Source organism: Rhinatrema bivittatum, chromosome 6 (genome assembly GCF_901001135.1).
Source record: "Rhinatrema bivittatum chromosome 6, aRhiBiv1.1, whole genome shotgun sequence".
Taxonomy (NCBI): Eukaryota; Metazoa; Chordata; class Amphibia; order Gymnophiona; family Rhinatrematidae; genus Rhinatrema; species Rhinatrema bivittatum.
This window is the reverse complement of record NC_042620.1, coordinates 370,253,909-370,275,482: the sequence shown is the minus strand read 5'-3', so window position 1 is coordinate 370,275,482 and position 21,574 is coordinate 370,253,909. Positions and strand designations below refer to the sequence as shown.

The following is a 21,574-nucleotide window of genomic DNA, read 5'->3' as shown; positions in this document are numbered from 1 at the left end:
GGCAGGCCCCACGGACATCGAGGCCTCTCAGGCCCTGGAGCAAATCCTGGACAGTTCGCAGGCGAGGCCCTGTCTTGGAGCGGCCTCCAGGAAGAGGTAAGGAGCCTCCCGTAGCCCAGCTACAGGAGGGTTCATAACATTTCCCTGCTGGGAGGTGTTGATTTTTAGTTTTACTAATAAGTATTTCTTATTGGGATGTGATGATTATTCTTTTCCTAGAATAGTTAATTTGTTATTATTATAAAAGGGCTGATGGAATAATTGTGTGCAGAAAATGGACACTCAGTGTTGAGTGTCCGTTTTCCTATCACGCATCCAACCACCTCTCCTGGGTACATGATTCAATATTTAAATGAGAGGATGCACTAAAAAGGAGGCGCTAAGGAAAAATGTGCGTCACTAGCACCTCTGGCATCTGGCGCACAGAAGAGGTGGCTGTCAAGTGGTGTTGGGAAAATGACTACTCAAATTACGAGTGTCCATTTTCTCCTGCTACCAGCATAGACACGCACAAGATACACGGCCTGGACTGTGAATCTTGGGTGTATAGTGGGCGTCCAGAATTTTATTTTCGAAAACTTATTTTTTAAAATTTAACCAAATACTGCTTTATTTGGTTCCTCCTACTTAGTATTGCAACAATACTATTAGGAGGAATCACAGAAAGTAGGATTTTTCTTTTTTTTCAATGTGTCCTTGATTTTACGCCAGCTCTGGGCTGGCGTAAAATGTGTTGTGTTGCAAGGGCGCATTGGCTGCATGGATAATTTATTGGATCGCGCGGATTAGTGTTGCGTCTGTCGCTGCTCGACGCCCTCACTACGCCCTCTTTACCTCTGTGGCGACTCCCTCCAGGTCTGATGGAGGGTTAGCTGCCACGGCGTCTTCTTGCCGGCTCCTTCCGGCGTCCCCGGACCAGCACGATGCTGCGGATGCGCACTCCGATTGATGTACAGCAAGGGCGCATACCTCGGGGGCGTCCCCCTGAGATGACATCATCCACTTTCAATGTAAAAGGTCTCAGTATTCGCTAACGTATCAAGTTAGCAAGAGGATTGCTTCAGCTTTACTCCCAAGCTACTCTGCCTCCTCGGACTTACCAGGGGTACCCTCTCCTCGGGGGCCTCGCTCTCTTTTCTTTATTTCAGATTGCAGATAGGAACCGGTACTCGCTCCTCGAGGGCCCATGTTCCTGAACACTCTGAAGATTCTCTACTGCCTGGAAGCTATCGCAGATACAGACATTTGTGAGTTACCATCGCTCTCTCAGAGCTTTCCCTGGAGCCAGGTACTCGCTCCTCGAGGGCCTAACCCTTTCCAGCTACTGAGCTTCCTTAAGACCTTATGTGAGTTTTGTCATCCAGTTCTGGCTATGAACACAGCATACCCTGTCTACTCACTATCTATAGTTTCTCTACAGCTCAGCAACCCGGGGATTGTTGTTCCAGTACCTGAGGGACTTCAGCCCTGCTGGGCATATCAGTTCACTACTGCCACCTCTGGTGGGTCTACTAACCTGTCTAATAAAAGAATTATCTGTGTCTGTCTCCGTACCCAAGCCTAGCTGGTGGTTCCTCTCAGGATATCCTCCTGGGGGCGCAGTCATCTGCCATCGGCCCAAGGATCCACCTGCTACATTCCTCTACAGCTGAGTGCCCTCTCCAAGCACTCCGCTGATAACAGACTGCTACTCCTTCCCCATCAGGAGCCTTCAGCAACAGATTCATAACAGATTGCAACTCCACAGTCTATTCCTTAACAGATTGTTAACTACTCCCTCTACAGGAGCTGAGCATATCAGATTGCTAACTCCTCCTTCCTCAGGAGCCAGTTTCATAAAAGATTGCCAACTCCTCCTTCCACAGGAGTCGATTCATAACAGACTGTTAACTCCTCCCTTCTTGAGGAGTAGAGCATTACAGATTGCTAACTCCTCCCTCCACAGGAGCCGATCCATAACAATTAGCTAATAGTCTTGTCTACATGAATTTTCATGTGATGAGAACTATTAGCTATGGGGTGATTTGGATGCGCATTTTGGATGCACTAATCCCTGTATTGGATCGGGGGTTATGGACACGCGGCCAGTCCCGTGTTAAGCCAGGCTCAGCAGCTAACACACGGTGTTGCATCAGCCCCTAACCGTTTTACATGTATTAGCTTTCTTTGATATGTTTTGAGGTAAGGCTGGGATCGACGACAATCATGAATAAGACAAAGATTGTGATATTGATGAGCTTGAGAGGCTTCGGCATCAGGGAAACATGATGGCATTTATATCCATACTTTTAAATGATTTAATTTTGGGCTCAGTAAGTTTTGTAGATGACTATTATGAAAGCTAAAAATTGTTTTATTTTTGGTTTTATATTGTCCTGAATTTTATGTGTTCTCAGGATTATGTATGTTGTACTGTAAACCACCAAGAAATGGTGACTAGCAGTCTAGAAATTTTTAAATAAATATGTAAAATAAAATAAATGTCATCTCCATGGCACACCCAATCTCGCGTGGTCCCATCAAAGAGACTTGCTCGAAGACATGACTCCCATGCTGCAGCATTTGACTGAGTCATGGAACAAAATGGTCAACAAAATGTCATTTTTGTACACTACCTATTTTCTTTCTGATGATGGGCGACTTTCGGAAACAGCATTCAACATTGGATGTCCTTCAGAGAAGACAATATGGCCTATTGGGAATATATGTCTGCAATTCAACATGCTGTCTGCATAGATATAATCTATAAGGAACTCAGCAGACTACAGATCACAGGATACCACCCTGTCACTATGAGTGGCAAATTCTTGTTTTATGTTGTCTTTTTCTCATTTAGGGCCTCATTTTCCAAAGCTATCGCAGGCTTGCACTAACAGCGCAAGCCTGCGATAGCTAGCAAAAGTAGCGCAGGTCTGCGCTACTGAAATCGGGGCGGAGTCGGCCCCGGAAGAGGAGGAGTCGGGGGCGTCACCAGGGTCGACTTCGCGAGGACAGCGCGCCAAGCGAAAAGGTAAGGCCCTGTTCGCTCTCTATTTCGCGCCCAATAACTACACCTTCTATGGTGTAGTTATTGGGCGCGATGCCGGCAGCGATCGCACCGCGGCGGTGCGATCACTGCCGGACCACCCCCCCCCCCCCCGCTTCGGCCCCCACCCCCCCGTTAGCGCGATTTTCTAAAGTATCGCAGACCTGCGATACTTTAGAAAATGAGGCCCTTAGTTCCCAACAATTTCTGCCACTCTCTTCTCACCAGATGGAACGCCCAGTCAGCCAACAAGGGACTTTGCTACCCTGAAGGCTGGAGGGGATGCTTTTTTTGGTGAGCAGAGGCTGCCACAGTGGAGGAGGCCTCTTCCCTTCCTCTCCCAGCCTCAGAAAACTATCTCACAGTGGATTTTAAAGCAGAAGACACAAGCAAATCAGAACTATTTTACCTATCTTTATAAAGGACAGCATCAGGTCACGCAAACAAATTAATGTATTTATTTATTTACAACCCTTACCAGATTCAAACTTAGCCTCTTGTCCCTGCATCTTAAGGAACTTCCCTCCAAATCAGCTGCAAGAAAATACAAATTTTAGGACGCAATACAATATTATTTTATCTTAATGCAGAGCTTGGTATAGTCATTGTATGAAACCGAACTATGCCACTTAATTACAGTTTCTTTTTAGGTGCATAGTGGCCTTATGTGGCTGATGGTCATTCTCTTCCCATTCCTTTCCAGTAGTGCTTTTCCACACTAGGGCCATAGTATGGGAGGGAAATAGACAGAAGCAGTACAGCCTAGAAATGCTTTGTCTTCATGGGCTCCTGGGCACCCCCAATATGAGATGTATCACCCACACCACCTTTTCCATCTCCCAGACAAGTGGCAGCTGAGAGGAGAGAATGAACAGCTGATACGGGAGGCAGATAAGACAATGGTCCGATAGTGGGAGTGCTCAAGCAGAAGGGGAGTTCAGGATCAACTGAGCAAAAATAAAATATAATTAAATAAAAGTCACAAAATACTGGATAGAAATAATAATTTTATCATGTGAAAAAATGTTTAAAGATATAAGCTTCCAGGACTCCTAGGCTCCCTTACTTATGCAAGGTTGCCTTTGTAGATGATACTGAATTTGTGACGCATTTTAGGGAAACAACTGCGAAGTGAAATTAAGTTTACAATGAAATCCAAATAATATCAATGCAACTATGTTTAAACAGTATGAGCTACATGTGTTAAATATTTTTTCTTCTGACATGAAATGGGAGAATTCCTGCAGCACATCTGGTCATACATCCTTCCACTAAAAATATCTGATGTGAAAAGGAGGATGCAATGGACCTGACATTATGAAATGCTAAATTTTACCTTTCCAGTTTCTCACATTGTCCAAACTTGACAGTGAGATTCTTCTTGGTACAGTTCCTGGCTGTAACCCATAGACTCCATACCCATTCTGCAGGTAACCACTAGCCTGTAGCTCAGGCCTCCCCTCTGAGAAATGGACCGGCTTGGGTGGTCGCGGTGGTGGACTGGTAGGCAAAGGTTCCTGTTCTGTTGCTCCAGAGAGATGGGGACTTTGACTTTTATCAGATAGGAAGGTTGGCGTCAGAGGGGGTCCCAGCAAAGAAGAGGATGATGAGAAATCAGGAGGGGATTCATTCATCTGTAGATCTCGGGCCAGAACAGATGGGTTTGCTAAGTGACCCACCATGTCTAGCTGCACAATGCCACTGGAGGATGATGGTAGTAAGTTAAGAGAAGGCTGAGACTGCAGAGCATCTATGAAGACGTCATCCGAAGACGTCTGCTCCAAAGACTTGTCAGAATTTGACCAACTGTCGCACCTAGAGGGAAGAGACATATAATAAGCCACCAAGATTATCCAAATTCAAGCTGTTCCACTTGAATTTTCATTTTCCCTGGCAGTGGCTGAGTTATATAAAAAAAATTTAATTTTTTAACCAGTGATATCCTTGCATTCACAAAGCAGGAGGCAGCAGGGCAATCTGAAGGCCTCATTTACTCACAAGAAGCTTTATATAGCTTTATAGCAGTAGTGCAAGAAGGAATCTTACAGATATTAACTTGTCTGTTTATTGGTTCTATTTCTTTGACCTCTGGTCTGATTCCAAGGTCTCCTTTCTTTTAGGTTTTCATACACAAGGGGGTAATTTTCAAAACTATTTTCACACACAAAACTTGGTTTTATGAGCATAAATGGCTTTTCAAAATTTGCTACGGGGAGTGGGGTGTGTGCACTTAGAGGCATGTGGTGTGCAAGAGGTGATTTTGCTTGTACTTTTCCGCACGCTGCAAAGAGGCATTCTGGGAAAGGGGGAGCACGTACTTTCGATTTTCGAACGCATGTGCATAAATATACAGGCGCAAAGCTGCTCCCACTCCCTGGCAGGTGTGACTTTATGTGTTGTATGTCGGCACTGGCTTCACGCACACCAGCAAATTTTTAAAGTGAATTCTCTACGCATAAATCCACTTTGAAAATTCCAGTGAAAACTACCCTCAGACTTTACGCCTACGTGGGATGCTTGAAAATGACCCTTCCCCATTTCTAATGCTTTTACACTGTGAGAATAAAGACCTCAGGTTTTTTGTTTTTTTTTTATTTTGGCCCCATAGTTCCCTCTTTTTCATTTGGGCTTCCAGCTCAATCGCAAACGGTGCCATTGATCTTCATTCACAACTCAGATTTCTTTTCCCTAATTTGATCTGATTCTCTCCCAATTCAGCCTGCCAACACAGCAACAGTCTACAGCCAGCGGTCACAAATCACATCTGCCTTCAGGCCCGATTAATGCGGCCACTAAGTGTCACCACTGAGTGATGGCCAAGACTCCCTCCCCCTCCCCCCAAGGGGCTGTGAATGCTGCCCTCCATGGCATCCCCAGATATAGCTGGTCTGGGAAGCAGAATCCAGGTCCCTCCCCCTCATGGCAGTGGGCAGCACTCACTACTGAGTCACCAGGCCACCTCAACACCTTTGTTTTACAATGTTTTCCAACCCATGGAATGTTGGGAAGAATCGTATAAAAGGGACTAATGACCTTCCTTTCTTCTGTCTGTAGGCACAATAACTCTCCAAGAAAGGGTTTGAAATTCACCAAATTTGGCAAGCAGGAAGAAAATATGAATGTTTGAAAACCAGAAACACTGGATCAGTATTTGCAGAGCTTAAAAAAAAAACTTCATCTTCAACCCCTAAACCAGCACTTAATTTCTCATAATATGCCATAGTACAGAGATAGACTATACAAGCATCCCCACAAGTATTTAGGTATTTACATATTAGTACCTACTGTTTTATACCCCCACTTTCTTTTCCAACTCCCAGTTGTATTCTCTTGTTTTATTGTAACTTTTCTCTCTTCCTCTATTTATTACCTCTTGTTAATTGTTACCATTATTGTTAAGATCTTTGTTCTCTGTAAACCAAGTTGATTTGATTTGTATCAAGAAAATCGGTATATAAAAGCTATAAATAAAATAAATATATATATATATAGCCCCATTGCTTTCTCTGAGAAATGATTAGAAGCTGTTAGAATGCTGAGCAGCACTCCATTCCAAATGCCCCTCTCACCCATTCCAAGACTTTCCCACACAGCAACACAGGCACAGAGAGACAGACACAGAGAGAGTAACTGAAGCCTTTAAAGCCACTTCCTCCACACTTCCAAAGTACACACACACATATACAATTCCTCCACACACCCCAATTTGTTTGTTGAAAATCAGTACTAGGTGCCTAACACTCTCACCCCAACATGTCCTTACCCCTTTTTAAAGTATCTAAATTTAGGAACCTTATGAATTTAAGACACCTAAAGTTAGAAGCTCAGAGTCAGCACCATTTTGAATTAAAAAATCTAACAGGTCCATATTCAGAGGCAATTAGCTGGATAACTCACAAGTTATCTGGCATTTAGCCAGATAACTTGTGAGTTAAAAGCCAGATAACTTGTGAGACTTTTGAATATTTTCGGCACTTATCCAGCTAAACTTTGGTAGGATATCTCGTTATCTGGTCAAAATTTTATTGGAGAATGTAGGAGCCTTCTGGGGGCATTTCTGGGAGGAGTTAGGTTAGCCAGATAACATATCTGTTACGTCTGTGGATCGCAGACAGCTGTGACCTCTCATACTCACCTCTTTTTTCCCTGCACCATCAAGTCTGGGAAGAATTTATTTATTTATTTATTTATTTACTTAAAAAGTTTTATATACCGCACAAATAGATATATTATATCCGTCTAGGTGGTTTACAATATTCGAGGCACATGCATAATTTTAAAAAACAATACAGACATTTCAAATACAACACAAGAATAAATGTATAACGTTCATTTATACATGAACAAGCCGTTAAGCCCGTTAAAACGGGCTACATTAACATTTTTTTGGATCATTTCCTTCCCCCTCATTCTCCCTCCCACCTCCCCCCACTCTCTCCTCTCTCCCCTCAGTCACTCCTCTCTCTCCCCCCCTCCCCTCCCTCCTCCCCTCAGTCACTCCTCCCTCCTCTCAGTCACTCCCCCCTCCTCCAGTCACTCCTCTCTCCCCCTCCTCCAGTCACTCCTCTCTCCCCCTCCCCCAGTCACTCTTCTCTCCCCCCTCCCTCCTCCCCTGAGTCACTCCTCTCTCCCTCCTCCCCTGAGTCATTCCTCTCTCCCTCCTTCCCTCAGTCAGTCCTCTCTCCCCCTCCCTCCTCCCCTCAGTCACTCCTCCCTCCCCCCTCCCCTCAGTCACTCCTCAGTCACTCCCCTCTCCCCCCCTCCTCCCCTGAGTCACTCCTCTCTCCCCCCTCCCTCCTCCCGAGTCACGCCTCTCTCCCCCCTCCCTCCTCCCCTGAGTCACTCCTCTCTCCCCCCTCCCTCCTCCCCTGAGTCACTCCTCTCTCCCCCTTCCCTCCTCCCCTGAGTCACTCCTCTCTCCCCCCTCCTCCCCTGAGTCACTCCTCTCTCCCCCCTCCCCTCCTCCCCTGAGTCACTCCTCTCTCCCCCCTCCCCTCCTCCCCTGAGTCACTCCTCCCTCTCCCCCTCCCCTCCCCTCAGTAGATCTCCGGGGTGTTCCTTCCGTCCGTCTGTCCCTCCCTCGCGCGCATGCCGCCGCCCCGGGTCTTCGGGCCGCCGCCGCCGCTCCGGGCCGCCGCCGCTCCGGGCCGCCGCCGCTGCCGCGGGTCTTCGGGCCGCCGCCGCCTCCGCTCCGGGTCTTCGGGCCGCCGCTGCCGCCGCTCCTGCTCTTCGGGCCGCCGCCGTTCCAGGTCTTCGGGCCGCCGTCGCTCCGGGTCTTCGGGCCGCCGCCGCCCCGGGTCTTCGGGCCGCCGCCGCTCCGGGTCTTCGGGCCGCCGCCGCTCTTCGGGCCGCCGCCGCCGCTCCTGCCGCTCCGGGTCTTCGGGCCGCCGCCACTCCGGGTCTTCGGGCCGCCGCCGCTCCGGGTCTTCGGGCCGCCGCCGCTCTTCGGGCCGCTGCCGCCGCTCCTGCCGCTCCTGGTCTTCGGGCCGCCGCCGCTCCTGGTCTTCGGGCCGCCGCCGCCGCTCCGGGTCTTCGGGCCGCCGCCGCCGCTCCGGGTCTTCGGGCTGCCGCCGCCGCTCCTGCCGCTCCTGGTCTTCGGGCCGCCGCCGCTCCGGGTCTTCGGGCCACCGCCGCCGCTCCGGGTCTTCGGGCCGCTCCTGCCGCTCCTGGTCTTCGGGCCGCCGCCGCTCCGGGTCTTCGGGCCGCCGCCGCCACTCCGGGTCTTCGGGCCGCTGCCGCTCCTGCCGCTCCTGGTCTGCCACCGCTCCAGCTCTTCGGGCTGGTGCCACCGCCGCTCCTACAGCGCCATTTTTATTTTTAAGAGGCACACTGTGACCGACGTGCTCGCATGCGCGGTAGAGCTGCTCTCTACTGCGCATTTGCGGCACGTCGGTCAACCTTCATTTATTAGGTTGATTATGGAAATATTACTATAGACTGAATGCTTGAGTGAAGAGATGAGTTTTTAGTAATTTTTTTAATTCTCTACGGTTGGAGGTTAAACAGATACAGTCTGGTAAAGAGTTCCATAATAATGGACCAGCTACTGAAAACACACGTTTACGAGTTAACGATAGACTGACAGATTTTATAGACGGAATTTCCAATGTGAATTTATCAAGAGAGCGTAATTGTCTAGGTGGTTTATAAATTCTTAACAAAGAGCATAACCAGATCGAATCAGTATGATATATTAAATTATGTATCATAGATAAAATTGTATATGTTATACGGTATGATATTGGAAACCAGTGTAGTTGTTGTAGAATAGGTGTGATATGATCGTTTCGAGGAGCGTTATATAGCATATAATGGGTGAATTGTAGATTGTGGTAAACCAAGGTATAATGAGTTACAGTAGTCCAAAGACGACAATATTAGTGATTGAGTGATCAATCGAAAGTCATTTGGTAGAAGTAATGGTTTAAGTTTCTTTAACATATGAATTTTGAAAAAGGATTTTTTTACAATTTCAGATATGTTATTTGTCATTGCCAGCTTGCAGTCAATAATTTCTCCCAAATTTTTAGCATGTGATTTTATGTTGATAATTTGATTTTCAAATGTAAAGGTTGGTGGAGGTTTGTAAATAGAATCTGGTACAGTAGATAGATAAATTAGCTCTGTTTTATTTATATTTAATTTTAGCCTATTATGGAAGAGCCATGTTTTTATTGTACAGAGATATAATTGCAGAAGAGAAAAGGTTTTGGACCATGAATCAGTGAAAGGTATAGTGAACTGAATATCATCAGCATAAATTTTGAAATTTAAATTTAAACCAGCCAAAAGACGGCATAAAGGTAATGGGGTAGATTTTAAAAAAGAGCGTGATCGCGTACTTTTGTTCGCGCAGCAGGCGCAAACAAAAGTACGCTGGATTTTATAAGATACGCGCATAGCCACGCGTATCTTATAAAATCTTGGATCGGCGTGCACAAGGCTGCTGATTTTGGGCAGCCTGCGCGCGCCGAGCCGCACAGCCTGCCTCCGTTCCCTCTGAGGCCGCTCCGAAATCGGAGCGGCCTCTGAGGGAACTTTCTTTCGCCCTCCCCTCACCTTCTCCTCCCTTCCCCTACCTAACCCATCCCCCCGGCCCTATCTAAACCCCCCTTACCTTTGTCCCTCGATTTACGCCTGCTAGAAGCAGACGTAAATCTACGCACGCCAGCGGACTGCTGGCGCGCCGTCATCCGACCCGGGGGCTGGTCCGGAGGCCTCGACCATGCCCCTGGGCCGGCGCCACGCCCCCAGTCCCGCCCCCGAAATGCCGCGTCCCGCCCCCGAAATGCCGCATCATTCTGCCCCGCCCCCGACACGCCCCCTTAAAAAAACCCCGGGACTTACGCGTGTCCCGGGGCTCTGCGCGCGCCGGCGGCCTATGCAAAATAGGTGTGCCGGCGCGCGAGGGCCCTGCTCGCGTAAATCCGGGCGGATTTACGCGAGCAGGGCATTTAAAATCCGCCCGAATAGATATAAATTGAATAAGAGAGCCGATAAGGCTGAGCCTTGAGATACTCCTGTTGAAGTGGAGTACCAATCTGATTGGTATTTGTTTATCATGATTTTTTGTTGCCGATTTGTTATAAATGAAGAAAACCATTGTAAATGAAGACCAGAAATACCTATTTGAGTTAAATTGGAAATAAAGATGTCATGATTTATTGTATCAAATGCAGCGGAGATATCAATTAAGACTAGTATATAATTTGTATTGGAGTCAAAACCTCGAATTGTAGTATCAAATGATGATATGAGTAATGACTCAGTGCTGTGACCTTTTCTAAATCAGTGTTGGTTGTTATGTAAAATGTTGTTTTCTTCAATATAATCGGATATTTGATGTAGTACTACTGATTCTATAATCTTTGCAATTGATGGTAATAAGGCGATAGGACGATAATTAGTTACATCAAAAGGGTCGTGGTTTTTCTTTTTAGGGATTGGTATAATTGCAGTTTGCTTTAAGAAATCAGGGAAAATGCCTTGCTGCAAAGAAGCATTCACTATTTTTGAGATAACAGGGGCAAGAGTATCTTTTAATTCTTTGAGTAGGAAACCCCAGCACGGGTTAAAGGGACTATTTGATGGTTTGGATTTTGATAGTATATTGATAATTGTTTTGTCATTTATTGGTAAAAATTCAGAGAAAGTACAAGTTGAGGTAAATTATTTTTTGGAATTGGTAATGAATCAAATTCATTCGAGGTATCTTCAGTTTTTTTCTTAAAGAATGAAGCAATGTTATTGCAGAAATCGTTGGAAATGTCATGGGGTAAGTTAGTTTGTATTGTGGTTAAATTTTTTACTATTGAAAACAAAATTTTAGGGTTACCATTTGCCTGCTTTATTTTTGCAGAGTAGAATGTTTTTTTAGTATATATTCTCTTTCTTGTATTTTTATAGATGTGCATAGTATTCTTGTTTACGTGCAGGGCCATCTTCGCTCAAGGTTGCAAAGTTTTCGTTTGTTTTTTTTAAGGAATCATTGTACCATATGGCAGATCTTTTTGTAAATGTTTTTTGTAGTTTTAATGGTGCAATTTGGTCTAGTGTTTCTGTTATAGATTTATTCCAAAATGTTAGCATATCAGTTATATCAGAATATGGATTTTGATTGATTGTTGGCATTAAAGCATCAAGAAGTTGTTCAGTATTAACTTTCTTTCGACGTAAAGTGTTAAAGTTATCTTGAGATACATAGGCTTGATTATTATGTGAAATCTTTATTTTTCCTGTAGCTTTAGTAAGATAATGATCAGCCCATGGGACGGGAGTGATATCTGAAGCAAATTCAATATTGGATTGATTATAATAAATTTGATCTAAAGTGTTTCCTAATCTGTGAGTGGAATCTGTTATAAGAGGAATAAAACCTAAACCATGTAGTGCATCTGTAAAATTAATTATGGTGGGGTTTTGTTGTATTTTATTAAAATGTAAATTAAAATCACTGGCAATAATTGTTTTAGATAGATCACAAGGTAAAGTAACTATAGATTCTAGTACAGAAGATGATTGATTTTGAAGTATACCAGGAGGACTATAAATCAGACAAATGTTTAAGATATTTGTCGTGACTAATAACATTTCTATTCTTGATTCTTTCAGAATAACAATTTTTTTACTTGGAGATATTGAAGATCTGATTATTGTTAGTAGACCCCCACCTCTGCGGTCTATACGAGGTTGTGATATTGGAATGTATCCCGTAGGACATAGGCAGTCTCTGCTAATCCCCGCCGACCTCTCTGGCGTTCCCGGGACATTGTGGGCACTGCCGACCGCCATCTTGGACCCAGAGTTACCTAGACGCGCATGCGCACAAGGGCCTCATTTGAACATGTCATGGCGGGAACCTCAGGGGCATCCCCGCCCGATGACGTCAACCCGCCAGTGTATTTAATCTGACCTGCCCTTGCCTTCCTCGAGTTAGCAAGGAGTTCCGTCTTGCTGAATTCTCCACTTCAAAGACTTCCTGTTCCTGACTCAGTCTTGGCATACGGACGCTCTAAATACTCGCTCCTCGGGGATCTGCTTCTCGGAGGGCCTTCCTGTCTGACTCCTACTGAACCTGCTTCTCTGGTCTCTATCTCGCTCCAGGAACCTCCTACTGTGAGTACCTCTACTGAATTCTACTATACAGATTGCACTGAAGATTCCACGTGGCGTACCCCAATCCTCAGGCCACTACTGCCTTCCTTCTGTGGGAGCCATTCACCTTCCTGCTCTACAGAATACCTGCATAACATCTACAGGAGCCACTTCCAGGTTCAACATCTAAACTGTACAGACACCCTCGGCATACCCCATTCCGTGGGCCACTACCGGATCTGTATTCCTGAAGCTGCCTACGCTCATCAGAGGGGATCCCCGGTGTACCCCACTCCGCGGCCACTACCGGATCTTCTCAGCTATCTCTCACTCTGGGTAATTCCCATTGCCCAGGACTGTATGAACATTTCCATTTCTATGGAGACTAATTCTTCCTTCCTATTTAATAAAGCCTTCATTCCTAGCTGTGTCCCACATCACTGAGACTGTGCCTGCTGACGGTGAAGCTCACAGGGCTCCTCCCTGTGGGCGGAGACATCGCTCATCTCAGACCAGGGGTCCACATCCTTCCTTAAACATAACAATATCCAGATAACTCTGGTTATGCCATAGAGCTGTCCTAAAGTTAGCCAGATTAAAGTTAGCAGGTTAACTTTAAGATAACTGGCTATATTCAATAATGTAACTGCACAACTGAATATCCCTCCAAAGTTAGCCGGATAAGTTTATTTGGTTAACTTTACAATCTGGCCAGTGACTGAATATGGACTTTTAAAGTTAGGTGCCTAGGGTCTTTTGAATATTGGCATCGCAGTTCCTGTTTTAAAAATCTCATTCCCTGAGTTAATTCTTCAGCTGTTCAAGCTGTTTTAATGCCTGCACTGGGTTATATTAAGTGCCTTGACTTATCTTAGAGTCCCAAAATGGTGGGAGTGGAAAAACAAGACGAGTTTCCAGGAATGTTACACACACCTCAGGAATTAGATAAAATTCTGAACAAATAAGATAAATCTTAGTGATTATTTTTTTTCTGTGTCAGCTAGCAGCTGAATTGTTAACATGTGTTTTTGCTTAGACGGATGGCTGGCTTATTGAAGAGCAGAAGCTGAGCATGATAAGAGGGAAGAACTTGTACACGTTCTTCTCCAAAACAGTTAGGCATGTCCCCAAGGAAGTACGAGGCTGTTCCTGGCCTACCTAGCATGGCCATGTCATGAATGGGACTGGGCAAAGTATCAGTTGGGCGTGGGAGGGGAGTCATAGCTAGAAAAATGCAAATGAAAAAACTGCTGATGTGAAATGTCCTCAGATAATTTTGGATGAAAACAAGATGTCCTGTGGCGTTTGCTGACTGTTGCTGCGCTGAACTTGCCTGACTGGCAGGCAAAATTCTGAGCAGTACAAAGTGTACAGGATGCATATGCCGAGAAAACAAATGCAACTCATGAACGTAAAAGGGCAGTGCAAGATTGCACCAACCTAGCTACAAAATCAAACTGCATTATTTTTTATTTTTTGTTAAATATTGCTATCAAACCCAGCAGACAGGCAACTGGTGAGGTCATCACAACATACATGAAGTCTCCCATCAATATATATCCGTCAGGCAGGGTTGTGCGTCTGACCAGCACTGCCTCATGTGTCACTTTTGTTCAGGCTGATTCTTTTGAATGTGGTTTTGCAGTCAGGATGCTTAACTAAGTCAGACAAAAGGACCCATCTAGCCCCCAGCATTCTCTGCAGTGAAGACTGATGCAACGAGTACTCATTCAGCTTTCCTGCTATGGCCTTACCTTCCATGAGTGCACCGCTTATGCTCTGATCATCCAGAGGCCCTCAAAGAATGAGTAGAGTCACTGAATAATGTGGACTTTGATTTCAATGTGTGTATAAAATCAGTTCCAAAAAAAACTAAAACAAAAAAACCTACAGTACTACTGAAAGCATAAAGATGCACGAATCGTGCATGAGGATAGTGCAGAAGGAAGGGACTTTAGGCCTCCTGAAAATTTGCATTGTTAAACAATCCGGTCTTATGAAGAAATAATTTCCTCCTTATTACTTTGCTGATTTTAAGGAATACATTTTTTTTTTGCCAGGATATCTTCTTGAAGAATGGGTAAGCCCATATAGAATCTGTTCCAACCCATCTCACTTCCAGTTATGACAGGGAGGTCCAAACCTGAGTTACCGAGGAAATTCACTTGCAGCTAATTTGGGATTTACCCCATTTTAATCCTCTTTCCCCCTCACCTTGTCATCGCAGCAACAATCCTCTGGCTGATAGGTATGGACTGGAAGCCACCACAAGATGGGAAGCCTGCCCTCTCAAAGGCTGTGATTGCTACCTCTACAGTACCCCTGCTGACCTGAGAAAGGCCTGGTTCCAGAAACAGCACTGCTTTTCAGATGTCAGGCTGGCTAGGGCAATAGGCACCCTAGGTGAATCCCTGGTCTTGCAGCCCTCTTCCTCCCAAGACCTACCTATTGGCAGCAGCTTCAACATAGCGTTCCCTTCTTTGGTGGCACTGGCTCTGGCACAGCACTCCACCTCCTCAATCTTTTCCTTTACCCCCTGCCCATAGTGCCCAGTATCCACTCTCTCTCTTCCTGCCCAGCATCTCTTATTCTCCCCCACCACAGTATTTTCCTCTCTCTCCTCCATGCCTTGCATTCCAGCATCATCCCAGTCTTTTTGCCCTCCTTCTGCCGTACCAGCATCCTCTCTCTCTCTCCAATCTGCCAAGTGCTCACCACTCTCTCCCTCTCTCTCTAGCCCCACCTCCAAGTACACCCCTTTCATCTCTCCACAGCGCCCCTCCTCCCAGCATTCATTTCTTCTCTTGCCTCCTAACACCAGGCCTCATCCTGCATTGACCATTGGTGGCCCTGGGCCTTTTTTGGCCACAAGCAGGATGTGCTCTGCTGGCAGCCCTGAGACTCTGCTTCTTCTTCTGCCTCTGATGGGACGAGCTTCACTAGCAGCTCCCAGCCTTTCCTCCTTCTTCTGCCTCTGGTGGGATGTTCTCTGCCTGCGACCCAGGGATTCTCCTTCTTCGGTCGCCAGTGGGATGGGTTCTGTTGCGGACTCTTCTTCAGGCAATGGTGAGATGGTATTTGCTGGTGGCTCCATGCTCCTCTTTCTTCTTCTGCTGCCGGTGGGATGGTCTCTTCCGGCGGGGCCTGCCAACAGATGACAGAATTCTGTGCATCCCCCCACCCCCTCAAGGTTTGGTGTTTTAGTTGTCTAGTTTGCTTGAGGCTGGCCCCATTAATTTTATTTTTGAAGGACTAACACACCTCATGTGTTGAAGTAGGGTAGAATGTAGGTCACTGCTGACATCACCAGTACACAAAATGGTTCTTTTCATGCAAATTCCACATAAATTGTGTGTTTATGTTTCTATTGTCTTTTAATAGCTTGCAGCTAGAACAAAAAGCAGAACAGTTCACAAATACAGTCTATAAAAATGCTCGTAGCACTTTGCTTTGAATCATACAAATACCGTACTTTGATGGCAATACCGCCTTTATCGTGCAGAAATGAAATAAAAGCTGCATGTTTATGCAGCACGTCTGCTATGTGCAAAACCTACCTGATGTGATTAAATTTCCCAGTCTCACAGTTAGATAAAAACAGATAATCTGGAAAGAAGCTGGATTCTGATTCGCTCCTGTTCTCATCTGCCGATGGAGGATCTCCTGCTAAGCTGTCTCCAGAAATGGAGGGCTCTGCTATTCTCGACGTGTGGATAGATGCTGCTGGGGATGGCTGCTGTGATGAGGTAGCCTGAGAGAGGCTTTCCACAGAATCTGTTAGAAAAACAAAACCAAACAACATAATGCTGCTAGTAATACATTTATATGTCTGGAAAGTGGGTACAAACACACACACACACACACACTTTGCTTGTAGCAGAGAGGTGCGGCGTCAGCACTGGGCTCAATGCAACCAGGGGCTCATATTTACGAAGAACACTGTTTCCCATGCTCAGGAGCTGTGCCAGGGGGAAAGAGGGCAAGAAAATAAGTCAAGAAAGCGTCTGAGAAACCCAAGTGTTTATGTAAGGGCTAAAGACCTGCAGCTGAGGACCTGCTCATGCATGCAGGCCACCGCATGTCCATTAGATCTCCCACGGATGGGAGCTGTGCAAGAAGAATGCCAGGGTAGAGATCTCAGGCCTTATATGCATCTGCTGGCCTCTCCGAACAATCATGAAGAAATCACTTAGGACAGAAAACCTTACGAGCATGACATACATTTAGCCTCTAGCAAAGGTTTTTTTGGCAGATGTGGAAATCCCCTTGGAGGCTCTAGTTTTCCTTTCAGCATGCCAAGTTTCTTTATCTCAGCAGCTCAGGAGATTAGACAGCGGTGCTGAACCCTTCGCACAGAGCAGGCGATGGAAGCCTGGCTTGCAGCGCAGCCACTGTGGTTACGTGAACACGGCAGCCCTTGGCATGCTCCGGGCCCGGCTCTTTTATGAAGGTTGCTGTGCTGCTTCCGCTCCCTCCTCCAGAACAGACAGGACTTCATGTCCCTCCTTCCCTGAACCGTGCCCCCACAAAGTGAAGTTTGCATGCTGCTCGTGCATCCACACTCCTTCCACCTTTTGTACAGCTATAGGCCACTCCTTGAGTTGTAAGCTCTTGGGATAGGGAGCTCCTTCTTGCCTGGTACTTTTCTTGATGTGTTAATCATTGCGTCTATGCAAGGACAGACGTATTTTTGTTTCCTTGGTACAGTCTTGTCAGTGCTGTTGGAAAAGTAATAATATAGCAGTTACGCCCATCGGTTGCAGATGGCTGCGACTGCTGTTGCTCACCTCCTTCTTTGCAGCTTTGACTCTGTGGGGAAGACTTGTGGCCTCCGCCAACTATCGCCAGTCTGCCTACTGTTTCAGGGCCTCCCTGGATGTCACGGACGCTGCCGACTGCCATCTTGCCCTCGGAATTCCCTAAGCGCGCGCGTACGGGCCAGTCTTAAACACGTCATGGTGGGAACCTCGGGGGCGACCCCTCTAGATGATGTCATCCTTCCAGGACATTTAAGCCGGCTGGCCCTGCCTACCTACGATTTGGCAACGAGTTCCCTCATTGCTGAATCCGCTTTGCTCACTACGGACTTCCCGTTCCAGTTCTTGCTACTTTGGCGTGAGACGCTCTGGGTACCCGCTCCTCGGGTGTCCTTTCTCGTCTCTGGCTATCTGCTCCTCGGAGGGCCTTCTGCCTTGCACTACTGCTTGCCCCGTTCTCCGGGGCTTCTCCTGGAACCTTCGCTACTGTGAGTACCTCTGCTCTACAGACCACTACCGTACCATCTCTAGTGGGGAACCCTCATTGGTGTACCCCGTGCTGCTGACCACTACCATGTCATCTCTGAGTGAGGAACCCTCATCGGTGTACCCCGCGCTGCGGGCCACTACTGTGTCATCTCTAGTGAGGACCCTTCACTGGTGTGTCCTGCTCCACAGACCACTACCGTATCATCTACTGAGGAGACTCATCTGTGTACCCCGCTCCGCTGACCATTACCGTATCTCCACTACAGAGGTATTCCCTTTGGATATACCCAATGGCAAAGACTCTGTGTCTTTCTCCTGCACTCCCCGCTCCTCGGGCAGTGCCTCTCTATCTCTCTAATAAAGATTCTATTCCACAGCTGTGTCTGAGGTCTGCTGAGACTTCGCCTACCGATGTGCTTAAGAAGCACATGCAGCATTATGTTATCGTGAATGCTAATTTACACACCATAAAACATTTGGTCCTGTGGTTTGTTTAAGCTGACAGCCCAGCTGATGCTGATGCAGCTTTATTAAGTACTTTGTTAGGGCAATTTTATTGGTTTTACATTTGGAAGTGATACCTTTTTATTGGTTTAGCAATAAAATTAAGACTAGCTTCTCCATCACCTCCTCCTCGTTCCCTCTGTCAAGCCGCTCTATAACTCACAGCTCACTGGATTCTTTGTGGGTCAAGATACTTTACATTAGAATACTGTAAGAACCTCAGGTAGGTCCCTGCTCCAGACTAGTTCTTTGTCTGTCTTGTGGCAGACTATGAAGAAGGCACCTCAGATTAATCCGTTTATTTTCAGTTCTTGTTTTGCTTTATTTATGTCTTATGATTGATTATGGGTTCCTGATCAGAATGTTGACATCAACAATTCTTAGAAAGAAGTCCTTTTAGGCATTTTATTTTATCTTTTTGTGACCCAGCCATTTCCTCCTACTCATTTGTACTTCCAGTTCAGTGGGAACCAGGGCTGGGATCTGGTTTCCATTTACAACCACACAGGGATTTCCCTCCTCCCCCCCCCCCAATCCCGCCACCTTGCCGTAACCTACCTACGGGCCGATACAGAAAGAAGCGCGGGAGAGCCGGCGAGCACAGGCCAGTATCCTGGGCGTGCGATTCAGTATCGGCCTGCATGCAAATGAGGGCCTGCGGTATAAGGAGGAGCTAGGGACCCTAGCTAGTCCCTAGCGCCTCATTTTTGACAGAAGCGGCGGCTGTCAGCAGATTTGACAGCCGGTGCTCAATTTTACCGGCGTTGGTTCTTGAAACTGCTGACAGCCATGGGTTTGGAAAACAGACGCCGGCAAAATTGAGCTTCTGTCTTCCAATCCGCGGGCTGTGGGCAGATTTTTAATTTTTTTTATTTTTGGGGCCTCCGACTTAATATCGCTATGATATTAAGTCGGAGGGTGTACAGAAAAGCAGTTTTTTCTGCTTTTCTGTACACTTTCCCAGTGCCGGCTGAAATTAACGCCTGCCTTCGGTAGGCGTTAATTTCTGAAAGTAAAATGTGCGGCTTCGCTGCACATTTTGCTTTCTGTATCGCGCGGGACTGACTAATAGGCCCATCAACATGCATTTGCATGTTGTGGGTGCTATTAGTTTCGGGGGGGTGGCCGTGCGTTTTCGACGAGCTATTACCCCTTACTGTACAAGGGGTAAAGATAGCGTGGTAAAAACATGCGGCCAAATGCTGGTGTTGTGTTTGTGCCTGTTCTCGCCCTCACTCCACCCTCTCTACCTTAGTGGCGACTCCCTTCGGGTCTGACGGACAGATGCTGCCGCGGCTTCTCCTCGCCGTTCTTCCTGGAATCCCCGGGCTGGCCTGACGCTGCGGAACCTCCATGTTCCTGATGACGTAAGGGTTCGCCCGCGCTTGAGAGTTTGTACCGGCAAGGGAGCGAACCTCGGGGGCGTCCCCCCGTAGTGACGTCATCCGCTTCCACCTTAAAAAGTCTTTGCTTGCTACTACGAATCGAGTTAGCAAGGGGAATTCTTTCTCCGCTGCTCTGCCTCCACCACCTTACCTAGGCGTACCCGCTCCTCGGGGGCCCCGCTCTCTCTTCTTGATTTCAGATTGCTAAGATGAGATCCGGTACCCGCTCCACGAGGGCCTACGTCCCTGAATGCTCAGAAGACTCCTTACTACCTGGAAGCGATCGCAGACGTGAACACAGTGAGTTCTACAGATAGGAACCGGTACTCGATCCACGAGGGCCCATGTTCCTAAATCCCTTCTCAACTCTCTTCTGTATCAGAAGCTATCATATCATCTATATCAGAAGCTTTTATATATCTATATCTTGTGAATTACTATTATGTTCCTAAAACCCTCCAGACTCTCTTCTTTTTTTTTTTTTACTTTATTCAATTTTCATTCAAAAAGAAACTTTTAAACAAAAATATATATAAGTAATATTGATACAATAAAATTCCACTCAAAAATAATAATGCATAACATAACAAACATCTTGTATCTCAATTACTCCACCAATAATTATGGGGGAGAAAACATTTTTAAATATTGAAAATCATAATTAGTATTGAGAGGAGAGAGGGTATTTAATTCTTTTAACCATCTACATTACCACCCTCTACATTTTTATCTTGTAAAAGCGTCTCCAAATGTAGTGGATCTGAGAAACTATACTTATTTCCTTGAAATGTTACATAACAAATACTAGGATATTTTAAAAAGAAGCTAGCACCAATTGCAAGCAATTTACATTTCAAGGAGAGGAAATGTCTCCTCTTAGCCTGTGTGGCTCTTGAGACATCAGGAAACATAAATATTCTCTGACCACAGAAATTAAGATCTTTATGTTTGAGAAAATCTCTAAACAACCTATCTTTGTCAGATTCAAATTGTAAGGATACAAATAGGGTAGCTCTTTTCTGTATAAGATCTATAGATTCCTCGAGGAACGTTGAGACTCCAATGGTTGAGGTCTCAATTTTTTCCTCTTTCTGTTCTACCAATTTATCAGGAAAATAAAAGGTCTTAGAGATTGATGGTAAATCTTTATCTTCATACTGCAATATATCTCTCATATATTTCTTAAGCATTTCTAATGGAGATAATAGCCTAGTCTGGGGGAAATTATTTAATCGTAGATTTTTGTATCTCATCATACTTTCTAGTTTTTCCAATTCTTTATGAATGGATAAACTATCTCTTATACGCATTGTTTCAGTTTCCTCCAACAATTTAAGTTTAGTTGTTACCTTCACTAAATCTTCCTTTAAATTGGAAACACCCTTTTTTTGTTCCTCTATTTGCAGCTCATTAGAATTCACAATAACTGACAATGATGTATTCATTTGAATAACATTTTCATTCATTTTTGCCATCATTTTCCAAATATCTTTTAATGTTACATCTTCCGGTAGATCATTAGGCCATTGATCTGGCCTTTTTGACTCTCCTTCAGATTTATCTGTCGTCTCCAGACTCTCTTCTATTCCATAAGCCATCTCATACACAGATATTGTGAGTTCTCATTCCAGACTGCATATAGGAACCAGCACTCGCCTACGGCTCCTGTTCCTGAATATACTGAAGACTCTCTGTTGCATAGAAGCCATTACAGATATCTACAATTGTGAGTGTATCATCTACTACTGGTTATGTATCCAGCATACCCTGTCTACTCACTAATTATAGTCTCTCTCTACAGCTCAGCAACCCAGAGACCG

The 21,574-nt window shown here is 45.8% G+C and overlaps 1 protein-coding gene across 6 annotated transcripts in view; it reads right to left on the bottom strand.

Moving 5' to 3' along the window:
• Positions 1 to 21,574, bottom strand: part of GAB3 (GRB2 associated binding protein 3) — a 510,223-nt gene that overhangs the window by 94,989 nt on the left and 393,660 nt on the right. For all 6 annotated transcript variants that reach the window (XM_029607883.1, XM_029607882.1, XM_029607885.1 and 3 more), the window contains 3 exons: positions 16,177 to 16,393; positions 4,362 to 4,840; positions 3,504 to 3,559 (listed from right to left, as the gene is read on the bottom strand). In XM_029607883.1, the coding sequence (XP_029463743.1) occupies positions 3,504 to 3,559; positions 4,362 to 4,840; positions 16,177 to 16,393 (752 nt within the window). The remainder of the gene's footprint in view (positions 1 to 3,503; positions 3,560 to 4,361; positions 4,841 to 16,176; positions 16,394 to 21,574) is intronic.